Source organism: Mesocricetus auratus, unplaced genomic scaffold (genome assembly GCF_017639785.1).
Source record: "Mesocricetus auratus isolate SY011 unplaced genomic scaffold, BCM_Maur_2.0 Super-Scaffold_100006, whole genome shotgun sequence".
NCBI classification, from domain to species: domain Eukaryota; kingdom Metazoa; phylum Chordata; class Mammalia; order Rodentia; family Cricetidae; genus Mesocricetus; species Mesocricetus auratus.
The window spans coordinates 84,788,511-84,816,281 of record NW_024429190.1 but is presented as its reverse complement, the minus strand read 5'-3'; the positions used below and the strand labels follow the sequence as shown (position 1 = coordinate 84,816,281).

General features: G+C 37.2%; 1 protein-coding gene across 4 annotated transcripts in view; it reads right to left on the bottom strand.

Annotated features, from left to right (window-relative positions):
• Nucleotides 1-27,771, bottom strand: part of Slc4a7 (solute carrier family 4 member 7) — an 87,760-nt gene that overhangs the window by 19,335 nt on the left and 40,654 nt on the right. For 3 of the 4 annotated variants that reach the window (XM_040747621.1, XM_040747623.1, XM_040747622.1), the window contains exons 7-17: nt 22,251-22,366; nt 20,189-20,346; nt 18,020-18,107; nt 16,185-16,331; nt 13,517-13,623; nt 11,377-11,551; nt 8,374-8,507; nt 7,034-7,279; nt 1,988-2,093; nt 651-812; nt 51-164 (exon numbers count right to left, since the gene is read on the bottom strand). In XM_040747621.1, coding sequence (XP_040603555.1) covers nt 51-164; nt 651-812; nt 1,988-2,093; nt 7,034-7,279; nt 8,374-8,507; nt 11,377-11,551; nt 13,517-13,623; nt 16,185-16,331; nt 18,020-18,107; nt 20,189-20,346; nt 22,251-22,366 — 1,553 coding nt within the window. Of the gene's footprint in view, nt 1-50; nt 165-650; nt 813-1,987; nt 2,094-7,033; nt 7,280-8,373; nt 8,508-11,376; nt 11,552-13,516; nt 13,624-16,184; nt 16,332-18,019; nt 18,108-20,188; nt 20,347-22,250; nt 22,367-25,962; nt 26,332-27,771 lie in introns of all 4 variants that reach the window. The other variant, XM_040747625.1, reaches the window with a different exon arrangement.

The following is a 27,771-nucleotide window of genomic DNA, read 5'->3' as shown; positions in this document are numbered from 1 at the left end:
AGTAGTTTGGTATTTCCAAAAAGCCAATAGCCACTTGTTTTAATACTTACCTCAAACTTTTCAGGAACATTAAGTTTAGGAGATGGAATTCCAACAAGGTAGTCAATTGCAACCATTATTACTATTGTGAGAAATACAGCAAAGTCACTGATTGTTGATCGTACCTGCAGTAGACAGATTATATTAACACAAACACAGAATTACTTCTTGTACTTTCCAAATAATTCATGTCATTCTCAAAAAACATGCCCCCAATACACGGATGAGAACTTTAACAATAGTGTTAATGTCTGCATTCACTTAATGCCTAAAATATAAGAAAAAAGTCACAACTAACCCCCACTTTCTCATGGTACCATCTTCCCCCTGTGTGCTCAGATATGCAATATATGTGTACTTTTGCTTTCATTTGTGAGGAAGGGTTTCTCTGTGTAACAATCCTGACTGTCCTAGAACTCATTCTATAGCCTAGGCTGGCCTTGAACTCAGAGATCATTTGTGTCTGCCTCTGATATATATATATATATATTTTTTTTGCTGAAAGGAATATCTTTTATAGCACAAAACATTAACTTTAAATAAAAAATTGTTGTTTTGAAATAAACCAAAAGAAATGAAACATAAATATTACCAAAATTCAACCCAGTTACCTTGGTAGGAAAATAACGCTTGGTCTTAAACTGCTTGAGAAATGAAGATAGAAAGAACGTCGTGAAAAACAGGACGACACACCAGAAGAGTACATCAGGAACATAAGGTCCATGAGGACCACAGGCTGATCCCACAAACATACCATGGAAGGCCTTACACTCCTGGAGGGGAAGGAGATGGAGATTTTCAAGTATTCATGAGAGTATTCATGAACATGGTTCAATGTAAGATGTCAATTTTATGCTCTACTCAGAAAGCTAACCACACCACATCATCAATTAGAAATTATGCTCACAATCACCACAGAGTATTTCACTAAAGTTCCCCCTCCTTTCAACTGTATGTCCCCTTGACAGAAAAGCTCACAATGAGTGCTAACTGTGAAATGCTTCCTCTGAATCCCAGTAAGCCACAACTGCACTGTCCTACAGATGGTTGAAATAAAAGCAGCAGACAGAAAATCACTTGTGCAGTCTCGATAGATGCTGAATGGAGCATGGACAGAACACTGCCTTAAAAGTCAACGGGAGCAGTGCATGGGGGCATACATACATCTTTAACCCTTATTTCTCTCAAAGGGAAGCTGAATGATGGGCAACTCAAGGCCAGCCTCTGTTCACCCTCCCCTAGAAACGGCAGGAAAGATTAAAGACAACCAATTTAGTTCTGACTGGATATCTGGGATTAAAACAGCTCTTTCATGAGCAGCAAAGTGGTCATTAAAAGTTTAGTGAAAACACCACATTCTGGTCTGGTCTGTAGCTCAGCAGTAAAGCACTTGCCTAGCATGTGGTTCTCAACCTGTGAGTGAATACCAACAGGGGTACATATCATATCCTGCATATCAGATGTTTGCATTATCACTCATAACAGTAGCAAAATTACAATTATGAAGAAGCAATGACATAATCTTATGATTGAGGAACTGTGTTAAAGTGTTGAAGCATTGGGGAGGTTGAGCTTTACACATCATTAAAAAGTAAACAACAGGCTGCAGAGATGGCTCAGAGATTACTTTCTCCAAGGGATCTGACATCTTCTGGCCTTTGTGGGTACCTGCACTCATGCACACACCCATACAGACACACATAAATAAAAAAATGACAAAGCAACATATTCTGAAAACAATCTACATATTCATTCTCAAGAAAAAAAAAGTATGATTACAAAAGACAAAAAAAGGGCTGGACATGGAAGCTCACATCTTGTCTCCTAAGTACAAGGGAGGCTGAGATAGGAAGAATGCAGTGTGAAACTACCTCTAAAATAAAACAAAAAGAGATAATAGCCAGGTTTCCATGGGCTGAAAATATTGCTCAATCCCTAACATACTTACGGATACAGTGAGGTTTCCCCAAAAAATACTGTGTGACGTCACATTCTTTCTCTTCCACAGTTCTATAGTTTCATTGCTAGGGTTAGACGGCTCAGTACATACACATCTGAGAAACCAGAGCAAGATGAATTGTTAAGAATCCTACATCTAATATTCTTTTAAATCACTTGCACAAGTTTGTAGCTTTTAACATCTCAGCATTTCTTCCATGTAGCAAGTGTGGAGAGTAGGAAGTAAAACAGGAAGCAGAAGCAGGGTACCCCAAGACTGAAGCATGGTAGTGTTTCACAGGGTGTTCCTTGTCTAAAAACAACAACAACAAAAAATAACCAACCAAACAAAAAAACAATGTGTTTGTGTTGGGGAGGGAGCAGCCATAGGAGCAGTAGAGATGTGAGGGGGGAAAAAGGTGAAAAAGAGGGGGAGAGGAGAAAGTGAAAATGTGTCACAACCAACCAAATGGAGTAATGTTTGGGTGACATTAGAACTAATGTGACTGTCCATGACACATTTACTTAATAACACTAGTTGGATATAACATTTGGGAAGGATAAAAAGACACCACCATGTTTACAGTAAGAACATTTATCACTAAATCTTATCCCCTTGGCCTCCACAGCACTTAACTGATGTCTCTTGATGCCCCAACAAAACCCACAGCACCACAGTACTAATGCTCAATTTTTATGATCTTAAAACTCATTCTAAGCATGGGTGGTAGCACAGACGACAATCCCAGCATCCTGGAGGTAAAGGTAGGAGGAACAGGAGTTCAAGATTATCCTTGGCTAGTTAAGCATTCTGAACAAAAGAAAAGGAACCTTTCCCCCCTTGTGGTGCTAGGTTTACTGACACGAGCCAACACACCAAATTGCCTTTTCTGTGCTTTTGTTGATGTTTTGAGCGCTATTACACATATTTATTATGGGGAAACAGGGTGTGCCACCACACTTCTGTAGTGGTCGAAGGACAATTATCAGGAATCAGTTCTCTCCTTCCACCATATGGGTACTACAGATTGAACTCAGGTGTCAGTTTTGGCAGTAAGCACAGTCCATCCACCAAACCATCTCTCCAGAATACTTTTTGTGTTCTTATGATTATATTTCTCCTTGCAGGTCAATGGAGTGGCGTGTCACATTTGCATCACACATAATTATTAGGCAGCAAAGAGGGCATCCTAGACATATCTGACTTTAAGAGCATTTGGCTTTTATTTTGTATATTTGTGACTTATCTTAAAATGTTTATTTTTATTTTATGCACGTTGGTGTTTGGTATACATGGATGTCTTCACGAGTGTGTTGGATTCCCTGGAACTGGAGTTATAGACACTTGTGAGCTGCCATGTGGGTGCTGGGAATTAAACCTGGGTCTACTGGAAGAACAACAGTGCTCTTAAACACTGAGCCATCTCTCCAGCCCCAATGTCTGAAACTTTTTGTAACCACTATACATGACTTTTCAAATGTTTTAAAGTTTAAAATTTTCATTTCCCACTCAATTGGAGGGAATTCATGTCTGGCATTATAAACCTATCCAACAACCCTCAGCTAATGAGGTCATGAACCCTAGAGGTGAACTTGCCACTTTGCTAAACCTATTTTTATACTCACAGTTAAATATAATCCCCCCACCTTCCTTTTGCAGCACAGAGTATTACAAAGAGCCACAATGAGTTAAAATGCAAAAAACAATTGATTGTGGGGTACCCCAATTGATAGATTTACAACAAAACCTGTACACCTAAGGCTCAGGGAATATTGCAAAAGAAGTGGTAGAAAGACTATAAAAGTCAGAGTACCAGGGCGTCCTACCTTCTATATAAGATAGCAAAATTGTACCCATGAAATCTTATCAATTAATTGCTTAAACAAGACCCACACATTGACATTGCCAGACATTCCACTGCAGTCTCACAAGGCCCTACCTCTAGATGAAGAGCCACAGACAATTCATGGCTGCTGGGATGGAGAATCAGTCTTCTCCAGGGAGAAGTAGTCATCCCTAAAAATATACATACTCCTAAATGGGGTCAGCAGGTTGAATTTAAATACATACAAGTGTCTTTCTGTAATGCAGGACATCTGTACACTGTGTGAAGATATATTGTTATGATTGGTTCAAGTAACAGCTGAATGGCCAATAGCTAGTCAGGAGGTAGAGGTGGGACTTCCAGGCAGAGTGGAAGATGAATCTGGGCATGCTGCGGGAGAAGCCAGGAGACATAGAGAGGAAACAGGATGTGGAAGAGGGAAGAGAGGTAACGCCATGTGACAGAATGTAGATTAATATAAATGTGTTAATTTAAGTTATAAGAGCTAGTTAGGAAAAAGCCTAAGCTAAGGCCAAGCTTTCATAATTAACAGTAAGTCTCTGTGTCATTATTTGTGAGCTGGCAGCCCACAGAAAAATTCGACTACCTCCCCCCCATCTCTGTGTGTGTGTGTGTGTGTGTGTGTGTGTGTGTGTGTGTGTGTGTGTGTGTGTGTGTGTGTAAAACAATAAGAGTTATTAAGATAGCAGGATTTTGAGACAGGAAGGGGCATGGAAAGAGTAGGAAGCTGAAAGGGTTGGGAAATGATCTTGATAAAGTATTCATGCATGAAATTCTCAAAATTAACAATAAAAAAATTGAGTGGCACTTAGAAGGCAGAGTTCAAGGCCAACCAGGTCTATATAGCTAGTTCAAGATTGGCCAGGAACATATAGTTAGACCTTGCCTTTTTATTAAAAAAACAAACAAAACAAATAAACAAAAACCCCACAGCAAGTGAAAGGCTGGGGATGTTCAGTGACAGAGCTTGTCTACTGTGGCAGTTTTAATGTAATTGGTCCCCATAAATTCATAAGGAGTGGCACTATTAGGAGGTGTGGCTTTGTTGGAGAAGGCATGGCCTTGTTAGAAGTGTGTCACTGTGGGGAGCATGCTTTGTGGTCTCATATATGCTCAAGCTACACCCAGTAACACAATTCACTTCATGTTGCCTATGGAGCAAGAGGTAGAATTCTTAGCTCCTTCTCCAGCACCATGTCTGCCTGCATGCCGCCATGCCCCACCACGATGATAATGGACTAAGCCTCTGAACTGTAAGCCACCCCAAACAAAAGTTTTCCTTTATAAGAGTTGCCATGGTCATGGTGTATCTTCGTATCAACAGAAACCCTAACTAAGGTAGTACCACGGACTGGAGTATTGCTGTGATAGGCGGGACCTGTGGTTTGTGTGGAGGAATTTGGAGTTTGGCACTTTGGGTTAGGAAAGTAGAGTGCCTTAATTAGTACTTAATGGGCCCTACTAATAGGAGCTGGAAGAAGAGGTGCTAAGAGTTATTTGAACTGTTGGAGGTTCACTCAAGGTATCAGGGGAGAAGAATATTAGCATGTTACCTAGACATAATTCATGTGATATTTTCGTAAAGAATGTGGCTTCTTTCTGCCCTTGTCTGAAGAGTCTACGTGAGGCTAAAGTGAAGACTTTTTGACTAATTCCATCAGCAGAAGAAATCTAAAAACAGCCTAGTATAGACTTTCCATCACCATGTCTACCTGCATGCTTGTCATGCTTCTTGCCATGATGGTAATGTACTAAACCTCTGAAAGTATAAGCTAGCCAATTAAAGGTTTTCCTTTATAAGAGTTACTGTGGTCATAATGTCTCTTCACAGCAATGGAAACCTTAAGACACCTACCATGCACAAATTCTCAAATTCTACCTCCAGTGCCACAAAAAAGTACTAATGAAATACCTATCTTGATAATAGTATAGTATCTGTAAGAATGATAGGGACATTTGTTGAACATTCTAAACTTAAAAAAATGCAATTACATAGAATGCAAGGAACATATAAATACAAAAATATATTCTATATATTTCCATATACCTGAATGATTAAAGAATATAGATGTATGTGTAGAACATAGATTGCCGATTGTGATGGCTAATCATGACTGGTAACTTGACTGCATCTGGAATCAACTAAAATACAAGCTGCTGGGCACTCCAGTGAGGGTTTCTCTTGATCAGATTATTTCAAGCAAGAAGACCCGTCCAAAATATGGGTAGTACCTTCTGCTGGTAGTAGTAGAGATAAAAGGACAAGAAAAGCTTCACTATCTACCTGCTTGCCCTCACTCCACTGACAAATGTGCTGTCTCTGAGGCGGTCCTTCACTGATATCTCAACCAACTATATAGCTCAGGTGGACCTTTAACTTGTGGCACTTTCTCCTGCCTCAGCCTCCTGAGTAATGGAATTAAAGTGTGTACCACCATGCCGAGATCTTACAAAAAAAAATTCATTTGAAAAATATGCTCTGATATCTTAGGAAAAAAGTGATTAGTGTGGTAGAATATTATTTTAAGGTGTGTGACTTTTGTTTATGCTGCACTTTTTTTAACTCTGTGAAGCTGTGATTCTTTGCCTATCTAAAACACTGGATGATCCTAATAAAGAGCTGAACAGCCAATAGAGAGGCAGGAGCAAGGACAGGAGGGGTTGGCAGGCGGAGAGGATAAACAGCAGGGGAAACGAGGAAGGAGGAGCGACTAGAGAACAAGGAGGCCAGCCACCCAGCCACCCAGCCAGCTATGGAGTACGAAGGAAGGTAAGACTGCTGAAGCGCTGGGCAATGGTGGTGCACGCCTTTAGTCCCAGCACTTGGAGGCAGAAGTAGGCAGATCTCTGTGAGTTCCAGGCCAACCTGGTCTACAGGGCAAGCTTCAGGACGGGCTCCAAAACTACAAAGAAACCCTGCCTCACAAAAACAAACACACACACACACACACACACACACACACACACACAAAAAACAAGATTGCAGAAGTAAGAAAGATAAAAGCCCAGAGGGAAAAGATAGAAGGGTTAATTTAAGATAAAAGCTGGCTAGAAACAAGCCAAGCTAAGGTCAGGCATTTGTAATAATAAGACCCCATGTGTAATTTATTTGGGAGCTGGGTGGAGAACCCGTCTCCCAAAGAGTCAAAAAAGCCAAAGACTAAAAAACATCACACAACACATAAGGAAAAAAAAATAGAAGCACATACGTGTAACTGGTCAGTTCATCCAAGTTGTTGTGCATATTAAATGCATATATTTCTCCTAAATGAAAGAGTTTCTCCAAAGCTTCATAGATGAATATGATACAAATGAGAGCTGCAAAAGCTTCTTCTGTAAACCGAGTAATGTAACACACAAGGCTGCTTGCATCTGTTGCAACCAATACAATGCACAAGAAAGAAGTCCACAGACCAATACTGGTTCTTAATGATAGATAGGAAAGGTGATAATCTCTGTTTAGAAATATAGATAGGGACATGATCACCATGGACATATAGAACAGCATTTGCACCTTAAGTTTTCATAACAAGCAGTAAGAACACAAGCAACACAGGATTCCTTTAAAAATAACAATTACCAAATGGCTAAAATGATGATTAGATAAAGCTCTTTGTTTTTCTGCTTCAACTGGAGACTTGTTATTATATTGAAGATTTACAGTGAAAATATGCCAGGCAGTAAAGGCATAAAGCCATTAGATTGTACATTAGCAATCAGCTATATCAAACAAATGACAGGTTAAAAACAACTATGGCTGACTTTCTCTGAAGATGAAACATCCGCATATCAGTAAGGTAAAAACACTCACCACCTCACTATCTTGCCACCACTATTCCTCCTTTACCCACCACTATCCCTACAAAAAAGTAGTTTCTTATTTTTAATTTCAAGTAAGAGATACTTTAAGTCATTTCATTCTCTACTGGTCAGAAGAGCATGCCATATCAGAATTAGAACCAATTTAACCAATGAGAATCAGAGCAAGAGAATTACAACAACCAAATATTCAAATGGCTACACTGTTTCAGGTTAAAATACTCAACTGCACATTTGTCACATAGGGAATGGTATTGTTGATGTTGAATTCAAAGCCTATTAGCTACAGTATGCCCATGCCGAGAACAGCCTAGCCATAGCTACTGAAGCTGCACTCTGACAACTTTGAACCCCTATTTCTTTACACAAGACTGCCTGGCAAAGCCAACCTGGGTTTTCACTCTATCCTGTAGAAGATCTACATTTTTCCCAACAAACAGTTCAGATAAACATTTTACTGGTTTAATTTTGTTAGCACTAAGTATTTTTATTGCTTCTCAAATGATGTGCTTTTCAATACTCAAATCCATTAAATGAACACTGATAGGCAACCATATTTTTCCTCATTTCTAAATTACTGAGAAGTAGTAGGAACCTTGGAAGGACAACTATATAAAGCACCCAAAGATACTGAAAAATAAACATATTATTAACACAGCGAAATATAGTTCATAAACTGTACAATAAAACATAATTGACAGGTATACAAAACAGGATAATTGTTACTTACCTACAGAATTTAAATAAAATCTTTTCAAACACTAGGACTGGACCTGTGCTCCCCAATATTGTTAGAGGTTGCCCAGCAAACAATGAATAGGCAATCCCAGTTAATGATGCTCCAAAAAGAGATTCTATTGCACTCTGTTCGAGGGAAAATGAATAGAGGCAACACATCAAAAAATGATCTCTAACCCACTACAGATCTGGAAAACATAGACACTAGCCAAGTAGTTACAAATGTATCAAGTACATCAAGAAAACTGCTTTTTTTTTTTTTGCAAATTTAACTGAACTTTTGGCAATCATCCTTAATTCAGCATTTAATACTGTAAGACACAAGGCGCAAAGAGAAACATATAGGGCTTCAATTTCATCTGTGGTGTTTTATTTCTAAGCTTAGGCAAGCAGAAATGCATGTGTGTTATTTTATTGTTTATATGACTGAAATAGGTATTTTTCATTCTAAAAATAAAAAACACATTAAATACTCAATATGGTGATTTAAACCCCCTCAGTTTCCATCTATTTTTTGAAAATTAATCTGATAACTCTTAATTGATTAACTTAAAAATGATATAGGTAACATAAACAAGGTAGTGGGGGGGCACTGTGCAAAAAGTTCACAGAAACAACGAGTATTTTATTATTAAAGTTCAGCAGAACAAGACCAATGGGAAAACAAAGTCTCAGAGGAGTTCTTAGTAAGATACAGTAAAGTTTTATTTCACTATCAGCATTATAGCCTTGCTAATGAGGTTAGATGGTGAAGCAACCACAATGCATGATGCCACTAGACAAGGGTGGGTAGGATCAGAGAGAAAGGAAAAGAATTTACCATTCTTAAGCATCAAGGCCAACTGGGGTGTGCTATCCAGAAGGGAGAAAGCCCAGGATTGGTAAAGGAAGACAAGAAGTTATGAGAAACAAAGACCCTGAAACAAGAGACAGCACAACAGCAAGCAAGGCCATGGCTGCTCTGGAAGCCTGGCCAGTACCTAGAATGCAACCCTGCGCAACTTGGTATCTAAGAGCTCTCATTCTTAAATGGGGTGATGATAATTAGGAGAAGCCCACTGGTGTTTATGAAGGCACCCACTAACCCTGTCTGTCACCTAGGGCATATCACACAAAGACAGCATTTCTCACCATCAACCCTAATGGCATCTTCCAAAACAGAATCATAAAGTAACAAAATAAAATAAAACAAAACGAACTAATGGCAACAGTAAAAAACAAGTATCTATTATTAATAATGCATATTAATCATAGAGAATAAATTTGTTTTGTCTCTGAAAATAGGGCTTCACTACAAACACTGGTATGCTATCACCAGCTCCTTAATTATACTAAAATATGTATACTTTAAGACTGAATTTAGGATGAGCTTGAGTTAAAAGTGAAATTGGGGTGGAGCACAAAAACTAAAAAGAGGGACATCACAAACTCAAATGGAGCAGGTGAACATAAACTATAGGCCTCTCCCCAAACTGTGAGTTAAAAATGTGGACATTGCCACCAGAATCTCTGCCTTTACCACTCTCACACCTACACCCATAAGACCCCCAAACTACCTTTCCCTACTAAGGAAGGCTTTACATTCATACACTCCTCATTCTAAGGCTTGCTGGACCACTTTACTCTTCTATTATCATCAGTTGAGTTTCCACCTTTCCTAGCCTCCCTGTAACTAAATGGCAATTTCCTCCTCATTGGCATGGGAATGGTCTCCTGCTGCTCTGTAGCTTCTGAAAGTCAGCTCCTAAGAAGTCCATTTCTATAGAGCCAATGGAAACATACACCTCTGTAAGATGCTTGTTTCCTCTCTTTTTGTCTCTTCAATTCCCCAGCTGTCCTTTCTCATTCAAACAGTCTAGGGAACACAAGCTACCATTTCCTGTCTCTTTCTTGTTAGGCTCCCTCTGCTACATTTGTCTCTTTTCTTGGTCAAGTGCAAAACACACTATCTTAGGTATATGCAGTCAAAGGGAAAAAGAAGACAGACAGTGACAGTCCATGAGACAAGCAGCAGTATTTCCAAGAGGTAATAGCTAAATCACATTTCCACAGTGCCCAGCAGAGTTACATGTACTATTTTTGAAAGCATAGCAGCTGAAAACATGTATGAACAATGACTAAAGGAAAGGGTAAAAAGGAATCTAAATAGTAAAAAGTAAATTCAGAATTAGAAATTTTCATTTGTTCAAAAAAAGATATAACTTTATAACTGAAATGCCACCACTTAGATTTAGCTATTGTTTGAACCTTTTATCTGTAAAAATAGAAAATTTCTTTCAAGAGTAAATATTATTAAAGCAAACTTCAGAAATCAAGAATTATAAAACATGTCACTTAAATGTCATGAAAATATATTTATACTCCCCATAAAATACCATTCAAGGTTTTATGAAGCACCAGTTCCTAGCACATACAGCAAACAGGATTCTACATTCACATGGGAAAAGGGAGTCAGCAATAAAAGCTTTGGCTACTTTTGCATAGATTAAATAGCAAAATGAAAACAAACATAACTTTAAAATTCTATCCTCTCTACAATGATATTTGCTGTTTCAAATGGTCTCAGTCCAGTCACCAGCTGGGGCTGAGGAGTTAAACATAGCCATTACCCTAACCTTATGGTAACTAACAGGGTAGGAATCCCCATGAGTAAATTTCCCACCCTGACCCACCCAGAGCACTTAATCTCCCCATAAACCACCCATTCCCCCAGAAGACAATGGAAGTCTTACTCAGCTTATAACCATTTCATCAAGCAAGGTAGGATAAACTGTTTATTTGTTTGTTTGTTTTTACCTCAACTGTGCATCTTCTCCTGTTCAAATGGCTTCCCCATGTTTTCCACAGCAATTACCTTTGGGGGAAGTCTGCTTTGGGACAGGTTAATGCTGTGGGGAGACTCTTCAAATACAAGCACGAATAGGGAGACAAATGCATACAGACACTTGCCTCTGAGGAGCTGGGAGCCTGGCCACTACCAATCTTTTGTACTCACTATTCTGCCTTCTGTAGCTTCTCCAAGCAGCCCTCCAAAAGTGATTACAGGAGACATACAGGCACAGTATAGGAAAAGAATCGAGGCCAGGCACTGCAGACTTAATGCATCCTTGAAGTCACTCAAGAAAAAAGGTGCTTTCCTTTTGATGTCAAGTATCAAACCACCAAAAAGCCTAAATAGGTGAGATGAAACTCGTCAAGCTGTAGACTAGAGGATTCTAACTAATTCAAGCTAAATCTATGGGCTACATAAAATTGTAGGTGCTTACTGTTTTGCCAATAAAAATTTAAATCATTGTATAACTTATAGAAGATACACTCATTGACTCTAATGAAATGATGTCAGAGGACAGATAGATTTCATTAAGTTAACGGAAACATAATACTGTATCATGGATTATATGCTTAAAGGCTGCAGGCAAATGACTTTATAGGAGTAATTGTAACCCTGAATGCATATATACAAGAAAACACACAATAAACAAAACCTAATCAGTCATTCATGTAAATGTGCAACTATTCCTTATCTGTAATATAGATCTGAAAGGCAATGGACAGAAATACAGAGAGAACAATTATATCTTACAGTCCTTAGAGTGAATGTAGTATGCTAAGCTTTAATACAGAAGTCAACTAGAAACTATTTTTAATGATTTTTAAATCTTTTGATTTATTTATGTGAATATTTCTGTCCAGAAAAAAAAACCCTTAAAAGCTATTTCAGTATATTATAATATATACAATGTGTATATTAGTAAAACTAAGAGGGCTTAGTGAGAATTAAAAATCTATATTTACATTAAAACATCAAAATGATACAATTTCAATTTTTCAAAATTAGGCTTTTAGATATATTTAGAATGAAAATATTCCAATAAAATATAAGCAGGCAATGCTTCTAGTTAGCAGAATCCTACCTGTTATACAGAAGGTACCAAATAAATACTGCTGAACTAAAAATTCTGAACAATCTTATGACTCAAGAAATTGGTGATTATGTATATACCATATGCAAGAAAATAAATATTAAACTTAAGCTTTTGAGGGTTTGAATGCTTCAAGCTTTACCATTCTAATTTTTTTAAGCTAAATACTAAAATAAATCCTAAAGGTAGGTTGATAAGTAGAAGTGTTTATATAAGTTGCCACAAAAGCAATCAGCTTTTGCTTACAAAGATACCAATGGCAATGCAGTAAATGAATCTCCATCATCAAATAAACAACTGAATACTTAATAGGTGGCAAAGGAGGCTCTCAGGTGCTTGAGATGGATGGTCATATAACTAGGTACTTCTATCTCTAAAGAACAAAGAAATGATTACAGCCAATAGGAGACTAGCACTATTGGCAGAGAGAAAATCTTCTGTTAGATTCACTAGTCATTGGTTGTGAAATTAAGCTTCTCTGAAGTCTGTGTAAATATACTAGGTGCTGATTCTTGTCAACAGTGTGTTTGTGTACGATATCCTAGTTTAATTACTAAGGACTGACTCCAGGTCCTTCAACTCCACAAGACTTCCAGTACCCCATGCAATAGCTATACTTCACTACAGTTTGGAAATGCTGCCACAATCGTCCAGTATGAAGGATTTTAAACATGTTTTATTACATTTTACCAGGCAACATTTCTATCTTTTACTCTAAAAATTAACTTTCTAATTTCTATAATAAAGTTTCCAGATGCCAATGATGAGGTCTAATCAGGCTTGTCCATCTAATTTTACAGTATTTCAAAAAGTAGTGTTCACATAAGTTTTAAATCCATGCACAATGTATAAAAATCACCCACTGTAATTTCTCTTTCAACTCATAATTGTTTAAATAGGAAAAGAATCTTTTCTCCCTCTCAGAACCTTCTGTAAAAGTCACCAAAAACCCACATACTATAATAGCTACAATCTTGAATATATGTCCCATTGTTTTCATTTTAAAGTAAATATTGGTAAATGTTATTAAACTAATTTTAAAGCACATGAAAATTAAAGTCAGATATCTTAAAGAAAATGTATTTTTATAAAACCACAGAAGAAATAATGTACAAGATTCAGTTCCAAATATTTGAGGAGTTAAAAGAGAAGACTGTTGGTGTCTTTCCATTAAATCAGTGCCTAATCCCCCAAAGTAACATCTGTACCCACCGTCCAGTCCTCTGCAGCTCAGGCCCAGCGTGATGAGCAGCCTCCTTAGGAGGCTCAGTAGACACTGGAGCAGATCCATTGGGAAACACAGGAATCTTCCTCTTTTCCTGAATTCCACAAAAATATATTTTCAGAATTCAATTTTCAGAAATATCTGAGATAGTTTGAGGGAGTATTACAGCTCATGAGGACTTTACACAAGCATGCTTGGGAAAAAAAGCTTCCTAGTATAACCTTTTAAAATAATAACATTTAATAACATTTAGAAATAAGATGTAAGTTAGAATTTAACATCGATTTCTGTTTAAAATTTAAATTTACAATTAGCTTCTGCACCTAACATCAGTGTACTATAAGATATACTCATATATACCACTTCAAATTCCTGTTCTGCAATAATTATTGTTTTAGATAAAGTTTCCACTGCTGTGATAAAACACCATGACTGAAAACAAACTGGGGAAGAAAAGTTCAGCTCACATGTCCTCATCATAGTTCTTAATGAAGGGAAGTCAGGACCAGGAACTTAGGGGCAAGAACTAGAGCAGAGGCAATGGAGGAACACTGCTTACTGGCTTGTGCCTCATGGCTTGCTCAGCCTGCTTGCTTACTTTCTTTCTTTTCTTTTTTTTTTTTTTTTTGGTTTTTTGAGACAGGGTTTCTCTGTGTAGATTCTGCTCCAAGACCACCAGCCAAGGGGTGGCACCATCCACAGTGAGCTAGGCTCTAACACATCAAGTATCAATCAAGAAAATGCCTTACAGACTAGCCTATAGAAGCACGCTGTCATGGAAGATTCCCTCTTTCCTGCATAACTCAAGTTTGGTAAGCTGACACCAGTCAGCCCAGCCAGGAAAATAAACATTCTCCCAAAGAAGCCTATTTTTCACCAAAATATTTATAATAATACTCACAGTTAACTACCAAGAACCAATTTTACATTAATTTTAAAGATACTTTCTCTACACACCTGCACTACCAGCTCTCAAAAGGCTGAGGCAGAAAGCCTGAGTTCAATAAGCAACATTTTTCATGTACTAACAATTTCCTTAGAAAAATAACACAGGAATTCCTTCAGTATTCTCATATCTTATTAAAAAATCAATAAAACCATTTCTAAGATTAGGACTATCTCCCCCATGTAAACATAAAAGGAGTATTTCACAGGTTACCTCAAGAGAGAACTGACTAAAGAAATACCTATCTATAGACAAGCACATGATGGAAGGAGGGAGAGAATGGAATAAGCAGGGAACAAAAGACAGACACACTAGACATGTGTGGTTCTAAGTGCTCCCCTGAAGTCCAAGGCTCCCATGGACCTGAAACACAACACTTTACTAACACGGAGTAGCTAGACTTAGATAAAAAGTAAGATCACCACAATTCTGGTATTTGAGAAACTATGGCAGGAGGATCACTACAAGTTTAGGTTAGTCTTACCTGCATAGAGGGTTCTAGGCTACTTACTCAAAATACTGACCCTAAACAGAAAGCAAAAAGCGAAACAAAAATTTTTTTTCTTTTTTTTAAAAAACATTTTTAAAAGATGGGGCTGGAGAGACAGCTCAGAGGATCTGTGTTCAGTTTCCTGCATTAACTTGTTGGCTCACTATTATGCATAACTCCACTTTTGGGTTATTTGATCCTGGGCTTCAGTCACGCATGTGGTGCACATGCAGGCAAAATACTCATATGTGTGAGTCTGAGTGAGTGTGTGTGTGTGTACACATACATACGTACGTACATACATAAAATGTAAAAAAGGAAAACTTTAAAAGGAATGTAATTAAATATGTTAGGCAAAAAAGGAGAAAATAAATCTTTACTGAAGGATAGTGGAAGTAAATCAGCTAAAATAAAGTAGAAAAAAGCCCACATTTAAAAAAATCTAAAATAATTTTATGAACTACTCTTCAAAAAATATAAGAAATAATTTATCTATTAGTCAAACCCAAGATATGTCAAGCTGTAACTACACAAACCAAGGAAAGTTTAACAGATAAACTTTCCAAGACATTTTAAAATCTGGGCAAAATGGATGAGATACCAGGCAAACTGAATCAGAACTGACCTGAGACAGAAGAAAAGCTCACATAAATCAACTATCATAAAAGAATGAAGCAACTTGTTGAAGTCCACACTGGTCAAGAGATATAGCTCAGAAATGTACACCAGAAACTTCCCAAATTTGTAAAATCAAATTATTCCATATTATTTAAAGCACTCAAGAACTAGCACCCCAGACATTTTTTTGTGTGAAACAAATGTACTAACACATGAAGATAGATTTTTAAAACATGTGTATGTACATATTCACCCCCACTGATCAACTTAAAATTATGGAAATAACCAAAGAGCAGGCAGAGTAAAAACATTCACATGTCCAGGTACAGATAATTATCAGACTGACCACAAAACTGACAGGAGACAAACATCTGTTTGGGATAAGAGCACATAAGGGACATAGTACCACAGGGACATCCTCTCCTCTCTGATCTACCTCTGATTTCTACTGCTTTTACTTTCAGTGCTAGGGTTCAAATCTGAGGTCTCAGGTACACTGACAAAGTGTACCCACTAAGCCACATCCACTGGAAATAGTTCTGGCTTTACATTTTTTTTATTAAAAAAGAAAACAACCTGAGAAACATATCTAGATTCTTACCTGAGAAGGAACACTTTTTGGTGGCTCTATGCGTATGGAAGGATCCCACTCTCCTGGAGGAAGGACAGTTACTTGATCTAAAAATTCATCAATTCCAGATAAGAGGTCATTTCGATCTTTTGCTTTATAAGCTACATCATGAAAAATCTAAGGAAAAGAAGATACTGAGCATAAGGATTTTACAGTGGAAAGGAAGATCTACCTGTATTAAAATGTACTTTAGACACAGAAACACTGGGCTAGAGCAATGGCACCATAGTTAACAGTAAGCATGCAAGCAGAGGACACGCTTTCAGTTCCCAGAATCAGTTCTGAGGGATATGACACAACCTTGTGGACACCCTGGGACCTGTACCCACATGTGCATACAATGTAAAATAACAAAAGTAAAGTCAGTAAAAAACACAAGTTCTCATCAGCTGCAGGCATTCACCTCGCTTAGCAAGAGTCAGCCCATCATTAGTATTAACAGATCAATCAACAACAAACAACAGAAGAAAATGATACAGTGATATAAAGATAAATAGTAATTCATTACAAAGATAAAAATCAATTCACTACAGATTAACTCATTACAATAATGTCAGGTCATTCTGTTTCTGTCATTAAAGTGTTATTTATCCTGAAGGAATAATTATAGAAAAAGAAGTTACTTTGCTTAATAAATATTTATTGGTTACCTATGATTTGCTAGGCACACTGCTGTGTGCTACAAAAAAAAAAAACATTGCCACCTTTCTAGGCAGAACAGAGACTTAAGTAATTGCACAGAAGGACAAACTTCCAAGAGGGACAAATGGTCAAACAAGGAGAAAATTAAGCAAAGTGCATAATGGAAAGCTGACAAGAGAAAGGCAGGCAGCCAAACAAAAATGTTGCTGAGGAGACTGATAACCCCAGCAACGTAAGGCAGGAGGAGAACTGGTGTGAGTTTCAGGGAGTCCAGGACATACATCAAGACTTTGTACAAGAAAAGCTAACCAACCAACTAAACAAAAAGCAAAACAGAGGTGATATCTGAAAGGAAATCAAGAAAGGTAGTGGTTATGGTGGATGGTAAAACAGTATTTAGGAGACTAAGCTAAGAAGACTGCCAAGAGTCAGGCTAACCTGAGCTGTGCAGCCAGTTTGAAGAATGCGTGGGTTATATAGAAACCACAATTCAGAAACAAAAACAAAATCAAACAAACAAAAAAACAACTGTAAGTAATGAGGCTATAGATTGGGAGATGTCATATCTACATTTATTATTGTCAATATAGGTTAAAAAAAAAACTCCAAAGATAAAAACCCATTAAATTACTTGCCACAGTAAGGGTCAGAGTCTAAATCAGAGAAATGGCAGTGATTATAGAAATGTATGAGTAGCTGACACAGATCAGGTTCAGATTTACAGGGTTTTCTGATGCCCTACATAGATGTGTTGGAATGTTTAGCAAGCACTGCTAGAAATCTCCCTCAAAGAAGCAGAAGTTCTGATCACTAAGGAGCCAAATATGACATCACAAAACCAAGAGAGAGAAGAAGAACAGAGTTTCCAAGGAAACCCAAAGAAGTAACATCCTGAAATCTAGGACCAAATAAATTTCAAAATGTCAATGTAGTCAATGAGGTCAAATTAAAGAATAGCAACAAAATAGATGAAAAACTATCCACTATTCCTGAGAAATAGGTATTAAAACCGCCAAGAAATGCATGTGTTGTAAGAGCAAATATGATATAAAATAGTACAGATATCACAGATAATTTTATAAGTGTTACTGTGAGAAAAAAAGTAGGACTATAACTGCATATTCACTGTCTAGCTCAAAGGGATTTGACTGTATTTTACTAACCTCATCAGTCATGAGAGTAGCTATAGATCTCCCAATTTCATGATATTGTGGGGCCTTCCCTGCTGGGCCCAGTAACAGAAACAAAAACCTAAGAAAAGATTAAAATATGCATATTTTAAAAGAAACAACATATATACACAAATACAGGAAACTTTTAAAAATGATTCTATCATAAACACAGAAACAACACTCAGACCTTTGGTATCACCCACAAGAATCAAGAAAATAATGGCAATTCTATTCAAAACAGATCTTAACTGAGTGTGGTGGGCAAGCCTGCTATTCCAACACTTGAAAGGCAGAGGCAAAGAGGATCTGAGCTCAAAGTCATCATCTCAGCTCAAGCTACAGCAGATCCTATTTTCAAAAACCAAAAAAAAAAAAAAAAAAAAAATTCAGATCATGAAACTATAAAAGGCATTCACAATTACCTCTACTAACTTACTCATTTCGCAGCTTCCTTAGTGCAAAACAGTTACTAAGGAAATATCCTTCTGGATTAACCAATTAACTCTGGACTAAACTGATAAAAACAGCAAGGTTGTAACGACCTTCTTAGGGTCTCCCTAGGTCACCCAGGCTGACCTCAAACTCCTTGCTCAGTCTTCCTAGTGTTGGGTTATAGATTTGCAGCACCACACTGATTTCTTTGAGGGTTATGTACCCCTGGCTGATCTGGAACTTACTGTGTAGACACAGGAAACCTTGAACTTTGAATTCTCCTGCCTCCACTGCACCCTCCTCTACCCAAGTGATGGGATAAAGGTGTGCCCCACCACACCTGGATTATGTAGTGCTGGGAACTGAACCAGGGCTTTGTGCATGCTGAGCAATCTCTCTGCCAGCTGAGCCACATCCCTTGTCCTACACTGATTTCTTGAAAGTAAGGTTGAATCAAATAGTTCAGAACATACACACAAAAAATATGCAGTCTGAAACTATTTTGGATCACTGTAAATATGGCATCCAGCCAAGTAACCTATCTGGGAGGAAAAAGGATTTACAACTTCAATATCAGACCTGTTACTATTTTGGTGTTAAATAAAAAGTACTTAGTTGTATCCTGTTAACACTAGAGCATATACTAATATTTTAACTATCTTTGTAGGTTAACATACAAAATAATGGGTTTCATCATTATCTCCTCAACTTTATGTAAAATATTAATATCCTTACTGAAATATTTATCCTCCTGCTTTATGAAAATTTACATATGAAGTAATCAAATACTTTTCCTCACTTATCAATACTGTATCATTAGTGATATATAAGTATACCTCCATCAAATTCCTATTAATTATTATCTTAACTACTGAATCAGTCATGAGAATACATTATTAACCACACCTCTTCATGGTACTGTGGAGCCTCCCTGATGAAAAATTCCCCTAGTATGATGCATATGCCAGAAGCTCAGCACTCAGGAGGCTGAGGCAGAAGGATTGCCAAGGATAAGAAGTCAACCTTTGCCACACAAGTGACTTTATCTAAAACAAAACAAAACAAAAAACCTTCAAGCAAAAATACAGTTACTGTCAAAAACAAGTCACATTTGCAGTTAAGTTTCTGACATTAATGACCTGTGGAGATGTCCTTTTCACAGCACATGGACTGATTAACACAACTTGTAATTATTCTTTATGGTCTCAATCCAGATTAATTTATACACTCAATGTACATGAATGGAAAATCTCTATCAAGTCAGAACAAAGAATTTTGTATGCATACACAAGGGATGGGCATGTCTAGAATGACAAACTGGAGCTTATAGCTTAGGACAAAATGAGAACTGAACATGAGCAAGCCCCCTTCTGAGTCCCCAGCACAAAAATCAATCTCAATTACTGGCTTTGTAAAACAAAAGCTCATAAACTACCAAACTTCTAATAAAGATACAAATAAACAGCTGATTTCACACAATATTATTACAGCAGGAGGCGACTCATAGCTACGATCTCATCATTTGGGAGTGTAAAGGACTACATAGTAAGTTCCAGGTCAGCTGCAGAATGAAAGGAGGTAAAAGCTGGAGGAGGGAGGATAATTTACACTAATACTCAAAAGCATTTTAGTACAATGACTGAATTAATTAGTGATTAAACAGTGCCTCTATTATACATAGCCAAGTATTCTTTCAGTGGGTCTATATGAAGGAGAGCTGCTTTTTACCTAGTGGGCACAGGGACCTCTGTCAACCCGGAAAGGAGAACTGCAGGAGCCAGTCTCACAAATGCAATGATAGGTCTCTCCAAAAAGTCCACTTCTCCTACCAAAACATTGGAAGCCTCAGCTCCTGTGGGAATTTTCCTCATGAAATTCATGTCGACCTATTGATAAATGAGCAATTTAGAAATGATTACTTAGAGATGAATGAAAGAATAACTTTAAAACTACTACTGCCAATCAAACCTTATGATCTAAAAGATGTATAAATGCCAAAAGTCCCACAGATATAAAGAATGGAGTAGACAAATATAAAAAGTACAGGCATAATTTAGCACCTATTGTTTTAACTACTACAATCTTTATTACTTTAGAGTTCTATATTATCAAACATAAACTTTAAAACTATTCAATGAATAGACTATTCATTAAAACTATTGAGGACATACAGCGCACAAACTAACAATGGCTCGTGAAATTATACACAGTGCTACAACATATTCATTGCTTGATTTTCCATTATTAAGTCTCACTGTTTCATATGTCTTCATAAATTCTCCTTTTAAAAAAATTACCATTTCCTAGTATTTTCTTTAAATGGAAAAAATGTTATTCTCAATGAAAATCTATAGCCTTGATTAGTTCAGACACTGTGCAAGGGAAACTCAGCTGCCTGTGTATAATTACAAAACAGTTACAAACATGACACCAGGGTAGATGAAGCTCTCATTTATACACAGGTTCACACAAGTTACTAAACGACCACTAGCAAGACTATCTATTAAAAGGTAAACCAGCACTTACAAAGGGCCTCTTGAGTCCCACTCTCAGTGTGCCACAACTACAGTGCCAGGAGGCAGACTCCTGCCCAGCAAGAGACAGGGAGGGCATACAAGAACAGTCCAGTAAAAAAATGAGACTGACAGAGGAACAAAGATCAACCGCAACGGCCATGCCTAGACAAGACCCACAATGCAAGTGACACTAATTTACTTATTCAGAACAGTAAATTCCACCTTAGCTAGGAACACTTTCTGATGATCTGAAACAGAGCACTAATGAAAACAAGATAAGTTAGAAATGACAACTGTAACGGCCTTGAATTGTTTGTTTTGTTTTTAAAGACAAGACTTTGCTATTTAGTTGAGGGTATTCTAGAGCTCACTATATAACCCAGGCTAGCTACCAACTTGAGATCCTTTTGCCTTGGCCTCTGGTTAACTAGGATTATAGGCATAGGCCATCATGCCCAAGAGAACACTTTTTCCAAATAGTCAAAATCCCTAATGGCCAGTCTTTCTATAATGTGAGAGTACAAAGCTCCACAAAACTACAAATCATTCAAACTTTTTTTCAGTGAAGTGTGCATAATTTGTGGACACACTGTGAAATAGAACAAAAAGTTTTTAAAAAAATGGATCCGGTTTGACACTTAAAACAAAGCCTTAGAAATAAGATGTAGAAATGTTAATATTCCATGCATTAATAGTAAAGTGGCAGGCAGCAAAACTAAGGTACTTCCCAACCAGTACTTTCAAAACTCAGCTGCCGCTCAAGAGGTCTTTTCGTGTTGTTGTGGTTGTTGTTTTCACCTTTATTTCAACGAATTACTCATTAAAAAAAACAAATTCATAGGAGTTTGTTGGTTTTGGTGTTTAAACCACACCTCTATATACCCATGTTTCCCAGGAGCATTCCAGAAGGTCCTAACTCCACTAGTCAGTAATTCTGGGATGCAGTACAACCCAGGAGAAGGTTCTATAAGTGCTGCAATGCCGCTCCCAGAAAAACCTCTTCATAAGACCCAAGTTTCAGGGTTCCTATGATAAGGTACAAAGACAAATTCATCCTGTTTACAGTGTTTTCGTCTCAAACACTGAAACTCTAAGCATGTAATTATGAACTAAGAGCTTATCCCAGTTTATGTCCTTAAGACCTCACAGGCATCCCATACAATGTGTAAACACCAGTCTACTAAACAATTCTGTAAGCAATAGCAACAAAGCAACACATTACTAGTTATTTTCTCAGTGGGAAAGCTACTGAAAATTTACAATTAATGAATTACCTTGCTAAAGTCAACAGTACTATTTTCTCGGCTTCCTCCACTTCCGTTACCTTTCATTTCACCACTTTTACTATTATCCAAGTTCCCAGGAGCAGACTGTGGAGAAGCCAAAATCCCTGTATTTAAGAAAATACAGAAACCCAAATTGGTAAGGAGAAAATCTGCTGTGTGGCCTGATTCTGCTCATATCCTTAAAGCGATGGTTTATTATGAAAGCAAATGTGAGGTTAAAAAGTGCCAGATGTTAGCTTCATACCAGCAACATGAATTAGAACACATGAACAGGATGAAGTTGTGTATCTTAATATTTAAAGCATTATAGAATATACACAGGAGCCATTTAAAAAGAAGTGAGTCAGTGTGGAACTACAGAAGATCTTAACTAAAATCAGTCTTATCACTAAAAATACTTCTAGGTAAGTATCTCTAGCTCTTGTGAATTGTATGGAACTTAGTGAGGTTTAACTTCACCTAAAACACTCAGATTAACACCAATATGAATTCTTTGATAAATTACAAGGGTAATTCAGAAAATTTAAAAGCTACTTTTAGTCTCCCTTAATCATATTTCCTAAAGAATTTTGATTTTTTATGAGTATTTATATCTAATTTCTACTATCATTCTTCCTAAGAAACCTAAGGCCATAAACAAGCTTTCCCAGTACAAAGATAAATAGTACATAATCAAAGAGATTTGGGTTAAATAATACTCATCATTTATAGTCAAGTGATTGAATACTTCACTCAACCTCCATGGTTCTGACAGGTCTATAAATTAGCATGTGACTAACAAGTTGTTGTTTGTATTATAAATGATGCATGTTCATGTTAGTATATTCACTTCAGGTGAATTCTACAAGAGCATTTCATAGTAAGACAGCTTAAAAGCATCACCTAGACTAATCTATCTTTACCACTAAAAGTTCTATAAAAAGCTCAAATCTCAAAAACTTTAAATTCAAGTTTTATCATACAGATTTCTACCATTAAATATATCTCATTTTTCCTTATAAGATAAAAAACCTTCTAGTCCAAGAATATAAACTAATTAACATTAAAAACACTGAAAATTTTAAGATGAAGAGACTACTATATAATATAATCTACAGTTTTACAGAAATTCAGTTAGTATTTGTCAGTATCAGTCATTTGTTAATTAGTAACCATTTCTGCAATGTCAAACATATCAGATGTACTTGATACATCCATCTATGTTTATTCTTCTAGAATACAGCAACTATAACTAATGAACACAAAATTCAGGCCTTGGGCTCGCTGTTTCAACTCTGCATTTAAGTCATCTACGATATTAACTTTTCTTGACAACAAACTGGAGTATCAATGTAAGTGAAAAACATTCATATAAAAAGCACTGCACTTGATTCAGCCATGTAATTCTCAAATTAAACAATTCTGTAATAAAAATTATTTCCTAAAATAAATACTTTTTAAAATGTTGATTTAACATGGAAAAGTTATTAAGATTCCTCATTTTTAACCTTTGTCCCTATGCTTTCTAGACTAGTGGCTCTTCCTTGCCTAAGGAGGCTAGGAGGAATTATCTTTATAAGTAACTTCAACAGAATCACACACAAGAAAATCAAGAAACATATTATTAAAACCCTGGTGACAACTCTGAGTACTAGAAACTACGTATTCTACGGATAATCAAAAGAAGAACATACTGCAGTTTCTACAATGATTCAGCCACTGGAATTGAGAGCAAAGAACAAAGAGGTTTGTAGAAGTGGGGGAGGGGAAAGTCAGTAGAAATGGAAGGAGAAATAAAGTAAAATTCAATGGTGGCAAAGGTAGAAGTTATTTTAAATGACTTGGCTATGCTGGTCATCTTCAACCTGTCCCTGTTTTCAAATGGCCAGTGCATGTTAAGAACACCTCACCTTCCAAGCATGATGGCACATTCCTGTTAACACCATCACTTGGGAGGTAGAAACAGAGGATCAGAAGCTCATTGCTAGCTTGAAACCTTGTTCTTAGAAAAAAAACTAAAGCATTCTACCATGATTCTCTCTGAGTATTCTTTCCAAGTCTCAGCTAAGTTAAAACTGTCTCCTGATACTAATTTTGCTGACTGAGAATCAAGTCAGTCAGCAGAAAATGAAGCTTCCTACCACTGTATAGCTATGTCAAGTTCTAGAAGTTCTCCTCTACATAGCATCAGCTTCCAGAGAGTTCTGCTAGAAATGGCTGCATATTCTTAATGCAAACAGCAGTTATAAAGGAAGTGATGACAACTGGTCCTATGACTTTTCTCAGTAATTAGCAGCTTTATTTTGTCTTCAGAAATCCAACCATTTTAATTTTATCAGAAAAACTGATGTATCTTTTCATAAAAATTCATAGTATTAAAAATATGTGTACCTCAATTCAGAGCTAACAAAACCCTTTATTGCCTCAGAAGTTCTCTCTCTCAATTTTAGTGTGTGTGTGTGTGTGTGTGTGTGTGTGTGTGTGTGTGTGTGTTGTGATTATGTGCACTAGTGGTCTGAAGAAGCCAGCAGAGGGCATCAGATCCCTTGGAGCTGGAGTTACAGAGTTACAGACAGATGACTGAGGTTGCTAGAAATCAGTCAGGTCCTCTGCAAGAGCAGTATACAGTCTTACCCAGAGGGACCTCTGCAGCCCCATAAGCAAGTTTTGTAATCCATTTACAAAACTATATCCTCAGCCTGAGTACAGAACCTGCAGTTCTGATCCTCAGCCTGTATACAGAGTCCACAGTACTGATCCTCACCCCATGTATAGAGCCTGCAGTTCTGATTCTCACCCTGAGTACACAGTCTGCAGTTCTGGTCCTTACCCTGAATCTAGAGCCTGCAGTTCTGATCCTCACTCTTAGTACAGAACTTGTAGTTCTGATCCTCACCCCATGTATAAAGCCTAACAGTTCTAGTCCTCACCCTGAGTCTAGAGTTTGCAGTTCTGGTCCTTACCCTGAATCTGGAACCTACAGTTCTGGTCCTCACCCTGAGACTAGAGCCCACAGTTCTGATTCTCACCGAGTCTGGTCCTCACCCCATATATAGAGCCTGCAGTGCTGGTCTACACCCTGAGTCTACAGCCTGCAGTTCTGATACTCATCCCATGTATAGAGCTTGCAGTCCTGAAAACCATCAGGGAAACTTGGACTAACACATAGTCATAAATAAAAGACAACTGAAGTCTGTTCCAAGCTACACCACTCCTCTTGAAATAGTGACTCCACAAAATTATTAGAGAATTTCAGTGTGTGTGTGTGTGTGTCAGAGAGAGAATGGGGGGAAAAAAACCCATGGCATCCTATCATATTAGGAAGGCTAAACAGCAGTGCACTCTTTGAAGAAAAGCATCAGACAGTTGAAGGGCACCTCATCCCATTACCATCATGTGTTCCTCACAAGCAAACTGCACGATCCACCCTTCTAAGAGTCACATCAACAATATGTTTGCTAAGTCACCCAAATACTGTAATCTCTAAATATACGTATATTTTTGGGTTCGACTTATGTACAGCCTTCTTCATACTACTTTTTTAACCTAAGTTTTAATAACTTTATTCTTTCCTGTGATGCACTGTAAAGAACAAAACATGCAGAAGTCAAATCATAAGCATTATCTACATATGCTGCTCAAGCTATGTGCTGACAGGCATTCTCAGTGCAAGTGACCCAGAGGCAGAAAGCACCACATGTGGAGGACTCTGCACAGTTGCCTGGAGTGAAGTCAACATTTTCCTCAGTCTTCTGCTCTTGGGCTTTGAGTGCTTCTATGTCTTCCTCAGGCGGATGAATTACTACTCTGGGAATATCATCCCTGTTGGGTGACACCAGTAGTTCTGGGGCCTGAGGCTGACTCTGGTGGGAACTTCTGGAGGCCAGGCGACTTAAGCCAGGGCTGGAAGGAGGACTGCTCTGGGGAGTGGGCACTGGGGTGGTACACCTCGAGCCTGCAGGGGTTCCAGCTCTCGAAGAAGGAAGAAGATGACTGAGAAGAAGAGATAAAGGCGATTCTCCTCTCAAGGAAAGGTTTGAGGCAGACAGACCTGTTCGCAAAGAGTGGCGAGAGGCTGACAGGCCTTCGCCTGAGATAAAACAAGTAAGTAAAAAATGATGTTCATTGCATTAAGTAAATAGAAAACACAAAACTCAACTCAAACCACAAATCACAAGCTTCAAATTCCTCTGTGAGGTTAGCAAGTCAGTCAGATTCTTAGTTGTTATAGTGTCACTAAAAAGTTATTTAACTGAAATCAGTTCTGTGACTGAATATGTATTTAAAAAACATTTTTCCTAAAGAGAAACATTTATAGATAATTATCTCACAAGATTCCACATTAGCATTACCTAATAATTAACTTAAAACTGAAATCAAATGTTTTTCAGGGAGCTTGTCAGTGCTCTTAAGTAAGATTTAAAGGCATAAGACAAATTATAAGAATTATCTTTCAATAAAATTATAGTCAGTTTTGGTGAATCTCTTAGTTCAAGACTAGCCTGGTCTATAAAGCAAGTTTCAAGTCAGCCAGGATTACACAGTAAGGCCCTGTCTCAAAAAAAAAAAAAAAAAAAAAAAAAGGAAAGAAAAAAGAAGGAGAGAAACAAAGGGAATTACAAGAATCATCATCAACTTTTAAATTAATATTCCAAATCACATGTCTTACTTCTACCATAGTATAGTTAACCAACTATATACAATTGCTGCATTAGCTAGCTAAAAACAAAGCATTTTAGCATTTTACCAAGAGCAATAGAAAAGTAAGTCTAGAATATTTCAAAAGCATAGGAATACTTAATACTTAAAATATCTGGTACTACTAGTAAGTGAGGCTTAAACGAGAAACGTTCTTTCTCCTATAGCCTTTTAAAACAAAATAGTAGTTGTATAAAAAATGTAACTAACAATCTCTTGTGGCGTAAGGAATCAAAGCTACATGATCATGAGATCTAAATGTAACAAAAATAAAGAATGTGATAAACCCACTATTTGTATTGCAACTAAAATAAATAGAAACAACTGTTAATACATAAACAGCAATCACTTAGCTTTTAAAGTGCTACATGCAGAAAAGTTTACTAATTATAACAAAATTAACATGATAAAATTACATTTAAAAGAAAGCAGCCATTGTCTTACATGAAAGGAAATTAAACTACAAAGAGAATAAAGAGAAAACACTGCATATGGTGAGTAAAAGTTTAGTAGAGCCCTTGAGGTACATAAATTTACTTCACCACAGTAGAAAATATACAATAAATGAAAATGAAAGCAGAAACATGTACAACTTGTTTCTAAGTTAAACTTAGGTCCCTTAAATGTACCACACCCTAATTTTAAACAGATTAAAAGACTCCTTAACGATCAAATAAAACATCTTAGCCTGAGCTACAAATAATTGCTGCTGTCAACTTCTATTACGTCAAGGCCTTGCACATATGGCTGATGACCAATTAAGAGCATTCAGGGACAGAAAGAGGACAAAAGCTACTGAGTCCCATACTTCATTTGTCACAACTTGCAATCC